Source organism: Limulus polyphemus, unplaced genomic scaffold, assembly GCF_000517525.1.
Source record: "Limulus polyphemus unplaced genomic scaffold, Limulus_polyphemus-2.1.2 Scaffold14341, whole genome shotgun sequence".
NCBI lineage: Eukaryota > Metazoa > Arthropoda > Merostomata > Xiphosura > Limulidae > Limulus > Limulus polyphemus.
Window position 1 is genome coordinate 217 of NW_013679951.1, and position 5,934 is coordinate 6,150.

General features: G+C 31.4%; 1 protein-coding gene across 1 annotated transcript; it reads left to right on the forward strand.

The window, feature by feature from the left end:
* Positions 1-460: 460 nt before the first annotated feature.
* Positions 461-5,569, forward strand: LOC106477340 (kinesin heavy chain-like; the record flags this gene model as incomplete). Its single annotated transcript, XM_013937921.1, has 4 exons — positions 461-565; positions 1,924-2,072; positions 4,247-4,395; positions 5,331-5,569. Coding segments are annotated over 4 exons (642 nt in total), but the record flags the coding sequence as incomplete, so codon positions are not given.
* Between the last annotated feature and the right edge of the window lie 365 nt (positions 5,570-5,934).

Sequence of the window (5,934 nt, forward strand, 5' to 3'; positions counted from 1 at the left end):
TTTACAAGGATCATGATCATCTAGCAACTGTATCTTTAGAAAGACATAACTAAGATGCTCTAGGATTAGAATAATCACTCCATGAAATACCTTCATGTATCTGATGTGATACAGATACAGGTGGCAGTGTTATTTATTTGACCAGACATGATATCAATGAATTGCTGTAGTTCACAAGTTTGATTTTTTTTTATAGGTAAACTTTCCAATTTCAGTTAGGTAATCATAAAATTATCTTGGAAGACAAAATTTGTATTTCATTAGCATTTTAGTCAGCATAAAAATTGTTTGGGTTGAACTTTGGAATGACCTTTAATTTTACGGTGAGACCACCTTCTCGACATTTGGGTGTTGTATCGCATCAGAAATGGGGTAGTCTCTGTAACTGTAGTTGTATGTGTCTTTGTAAAAATACTGATGTGTAAGGATATATGCATATAAATTACTTGTGATGTTTTAGGTCAGTAAAACTGGGGCTGAAGGAATGGTCTTAGACGAAGCTAAAAACATCAACAAGTCTCTTTCTGCTCTCGGTAATGTTATTTCTGCTCTGGCTGATGGGAATGTAAGTTTCCTGTATTTATAAATCGAAGATTTGTAAAATGAATGTTTAAGGATTTATGAAAAATGTCTTGAAGATTAATTTGAAGATAGATGTTTTATGTATGTGTGTAATAACTACTTGAAGTCTTGTACGCTATAAAAACTCCCTATGATGGAAAACTAATGTAAAAACAAACCAGTTACCATAAGTTGTGTTGTCCAGTGGCTTAATGCTAAGCTTAAGATAATGTTAAACTTTGTCATTGTTCAGCTTTGTATTTGACAACAAACAAAGAAACCATTAGATGTAATCAATCTTGTTTACTATTTCTTATGTAAAATTTCTGTAATTCACTGGAAATTAGCATTAGTTAGTTTATCCTCAGCACTATCTTTAGAAATAAGAGTTGGAGCTGTCTTTAATTATTTACTTCAGTTTATAAAAATTCATGGTTCAAGTATTTACTGTGTAACTGTTTAATTTTTTCTTTTTAGGAAGGTCATGCAAGATTTAAGCATATGTGACGCAATAATAATTACTAAAGTATTCTAAATCTGAATATATTGTTTTCTTTTTAGGAAGGTCATGCAAGATTTAAGCATATGTGATGCAATAATAATTACTAAAGTATTCTAAATCTGAATATATTGTTAGAAAGACCGAGAATTTATATGTATATATAACAGTATTTTACAGTCATATCTTTAAAACTGTATGGCAGCATGAAAACAAGTGTGGAGGGGAGGGGATCAAGTGTTATTAATTACAAATGTGGAAATAGGCTTTTTTGCCTTTAAGAAGCATATTTATCAAAAAAGCTTAAATTACCTCAGACTCTCTTTGCACAACTTCATTCGTGGCAGTTTCAACTTACCCTGTGACTCATCTGATATCTGATTGGAGATACTTCTTTCAGTTCAACTTACATGATATGAATACCCCCCCCCCCACCGCACACACAAACAAAAACAAAATTAATAAAAATTCATGTCAATGGGAGTCGCAATTCAGGGAGAATTTTAAAATCTTAAGACTAAATCCTGATAGCTCAGGATAACAGGATCTCAGATGTTCCCTACACCACTGTGGTGGACATGGCCCTGTTCCAGAAAGTTCTAATATATATATAGTTCTGATACATTTTATTCCACTGCAACTTTATAGCTGTTTTAGTTGTCTCGTGACTTGCTGATTTGCAACAAACTCAGCCTTCAATAGTTGCTATTATACCTGTTGTTTGTGACTTCTGTATGTATAAAATATTGTTTTTATACTTCTATAATTATTTCTTTTACCTAAACTTTGCTTAGGAGTAACCTAACTTTTCTTGACTTGGTATTATTTTGTAAACTGTGAATATTTATAATTCCAATATTCAGAAGACCCACATTCCCTACCGTGATAGTAAACTGACTAGAATTCTTCAAGAAAGTTTGGGAGGAAATGCACGCACCACTATCATCATATGTTGTTCTCCAGCTTCGTTTAATGAAACCGAGACTAAGTCTACGCTCGACTTTGGTAGAAGGTGAGGATTCTTTAATATCACTTGTTTTAATTGAATCAACTAGACTAAAGTATACACTCCTGTGATTACATAGAAAGTACATTTTATATTGGTATTAATTTCACTGTGTATTATTTGTTAATTTTATATTGACTGTTATTTTTACATTCTTTATCAAATGTAAAAGCCTCATATTCCATTGTACAATATATTTGTTTGAAAGTACAATTAATTTACACTTGATTGATAGTAGCCATATACTGACGTGTTTTTGTCATCGTTTTATCTTTCTGTGAATTTATTATTGTTTCATCATAAATATTGTTTGCATCTGTTATATATCATAATATTTCATATTTAATAAATCTTTTAATCTGTTCTTATTACGCCACTGTAAAACCACTATTACAACATCTGATATATACAAAGTGAAGCATTTTAGTAGTTTTTAAAATATAGCTTTTAAGTGTTTTAAGAGTTTACAACCCAGCACTGGTCTTGAAAAACATGGAATATTCATTTATGATTAGGATATTTTTCTGTCCTGTGTTTTAATTGATTTATGCTTGTATGAAGGTTATCCTCTCTGGCATGTAATATATGAAATTGAAGACAGTTACAGGATTTTAAGCTTATTATTATAGTTTGTTGTTTTGACATTTATTCAGTGCCAAAAGCAAAATAAGTTGGGTAATCGTTATTAATATAATGGGGTTGGTCAATGTGACCGACCTTGTAACCACAAGATAACCATCAGAGTTTCCATACTATAACTTTTAATGTATTGTGTATTGTAAAAAAAGTTTAGCAAGCTTTCAGTAAACATTACAACTCTTTTGTACATAAAAGTTAAGAAAACAAAAATTAAATCCGATTTTTTAATTAAGTACTTTTACTAAAGATATGTCCATGAATATATGGAGTCAGAATTTGGATTGTTCTGATTGCAAAGTGATTTTCATGATTATAAATACTTTTCGTCATCTGAAAATTTTTGAATTTCATTTGCATAACATCAAAAATTTCCTAAATATATATATTAAACGTTTTTTTTAAATAAAACTTTATATTTTATCTGTTGTTTTCTCTACCATAACTCTATATGGAGTTGGTTGATTTGACCGACCTTGTAACCACCATAAAAAACAAACAAAATAAATCAAAATTACCCCATTTTTCTTTCTAGAATGACTGCAACTTGTAACATAAAACTACATTTGTTTATGTAAATAACTTAAAGCTTGTAACAGTCTTCATCTGTGTGTACTTAATGTTATTGTTTTATTGCTCTTTGAACCATTTCAAACTAATAATCTGCCATAAAGGTTGTAAATCATTCATCACATACATAGCTTGTGTTACCATATTGAATGATGAACACACGAGCTGTTCACATGCATAGCTTGTGTTACCATATTGAATGATGAACACACGAGCTGTTCACATGCATAGCTTGTGTTACCATATTGAATGATGAACACACGAGCTGTTCACATACATAGCTTGTGTTACCATATTGAATGATAAACACACGAGCTGTTCACAAGCACAGCTTGTGTTACCATATTGAATGATAAACATACGAGCTGTTCAGAAGCACAGCTTGTGTTACCATATTGAATGATAAACACATGAGCTGTTCAGAAGCACAGCTTGTGTTACCAATTGAATGATGAACACATGAGCTGTTCAGAAGCACAGCTTGTGTTACCATATTGAATGATGAACACATGAGCTGTTCAGAAGCACAGCTTGTGTTACCATATTGAATGATGAACACACGAGCTGTTCACAAGCATAACTTGTGAAGAATTATTATCATCATTTTACCTATTCTAACTTTATCTAACATAAAAGTCTTTAAGATATTAAAGATATTATAACTTATTTAATATTAAAATTTTATTTATTATCTATGTTTTGATGCCAAATTTATTTGTATATCATGATAATAAAATTTAAACTCATAAATATAGAACAACAAACAGTTACTTGGTGAATTAAATTTATTGATGCATAAAAGTTATGAGCAAAACTGTAAGTGGATGACTAATGGATTTACTATTTGGTTTTGAAATAAATTTTTTACTACAGCAAAATTCTTACGTTATATACTTTATTGTGCATTGAGATTGTTGTAGAATTTCTTTTTTTTTGTTTTATCCTTTAGAAAATGTTTGTTTTATCTTTCTCAGGGCAAAAACCATAACAAACAATGTCATTGTCAATGAAGAACTAACAGCAGAAGAATGGAAGCGTAGATATGAAAAAGAAAAGGAGAAGAACACTAAACTTAAGGCTCAGCTAGAATGTGCTGAATCTGAATTAAATCGCTGGAGGAGCGGTAGGTAACTTTGAAGGAATAGTTTTTGTGGAAAAATTAACTAAAGGATTGATCTTTTCTTCAAACTGGATCTAGTGGTAAACATTACAGAAAGTTTTATTCTAACAGGAGGAACGAGGATTAGTTATACTGTTATTTAGTTTTGTAAAACCTTAGAAGTTGAACTTATTACAAAATAATCACCTGTAGTAGAATATGGGACGAGGTTATAATAAGAGAGAAATATAATAATCAGGTCTGTATGCAGAATATTTGAAAGGGGGAGTTGTACTTTGTGAGATCAAAAGCCAACATGTATTGTTCAAAGCACAATCAATATGCAAAGCATGGTAATGTTATGGAAGTTTGGAGGCATACCCTAACCAGAAAGTTTGCAAAAAATAGGTGCTATGAGATTAAATTTGGAAGCAATTTTGTATGAAATATAACTTAAATAAATTAAATATAACTTAAAAAAATGATTGCAGCTCTGCTATAAGTATATAAGCATAATATTTGTTACTTCACAAAAACCCCCTTGAACCCACCATGTGTATGTACAAGATAGTTACAATAAAACTGATTTATAGCACATACACGTATTGTTGTAAAGTGGAGTAAATACTTTTTAAAATAAAGGTTTGCACCTATTTTACTCTAGGGTTATAAAAGTAGTTTTGGCAACATGTAACTAGTTGAAGAAAGACTTCAGTGATCGTAAGAAGGGTTTGTCACTAAAGAAATAACTTACATATACACTGAATTAGATTTCTTTCTCCTTTAAGTATGTTGCTAGTTAAAAGTTTTGTCTAAAATTCAAATATGTTCAAGTTGCAGAAACCTTTTAGTTTCCCGTTTATTGTATTACATAACTTAATCATATTAAAGTAATTTATAAGTAAATATGTGTTGGAGCTTAGAAGGTTTTGGCTAACAATAAAGCATTATTAAACAAGGTGAAACAGTACCACATGATGAGCAACTTCCAAGCAAGGACCTAGAGACTAGTACCATCAGCTTGCCCGAGTCTGCTCCACCCCCAGTGTCTGCTGAACCAATGACCAACGAGGAACGAGCCAAATTTCAAGAAGAACAGTCTCGTCTCTTCAGTCAGTTGGATGAAAGGGATGATGAAATTGATCGTCAGAGTCAGCTTATCGAAAAGTTAAAAGAACAAATGATGGAACAAGAAGAGGTCTGTATACTTAAAAACCCGAATATCTTGTTACACTATCGTTACCGACCTGTTGCTTGTTACACTATCGTTATCAGCCTGTTACTTGTTACACTATCGTTACCAACCTGTTGCTTGTTACACTATTGTTATCAGCCTGTTGCTTGTTACGCTATCGTTATCAACCTTTTACTTGTTACACTATTGTTACCAACCTGTTGCTTGTTACACTATTGTTATCAGCCTTTTACTTGTTACACTATCGTTATCAGCCTTTTACTTGTTACACTATCGTTACCAGCCTGTTGCTTTGTTACACTATCGTTATCAGCCTATTGTTCGTTACACTATCGTTACCAGCCTGTTGCTTTGTTACACTATCGTTA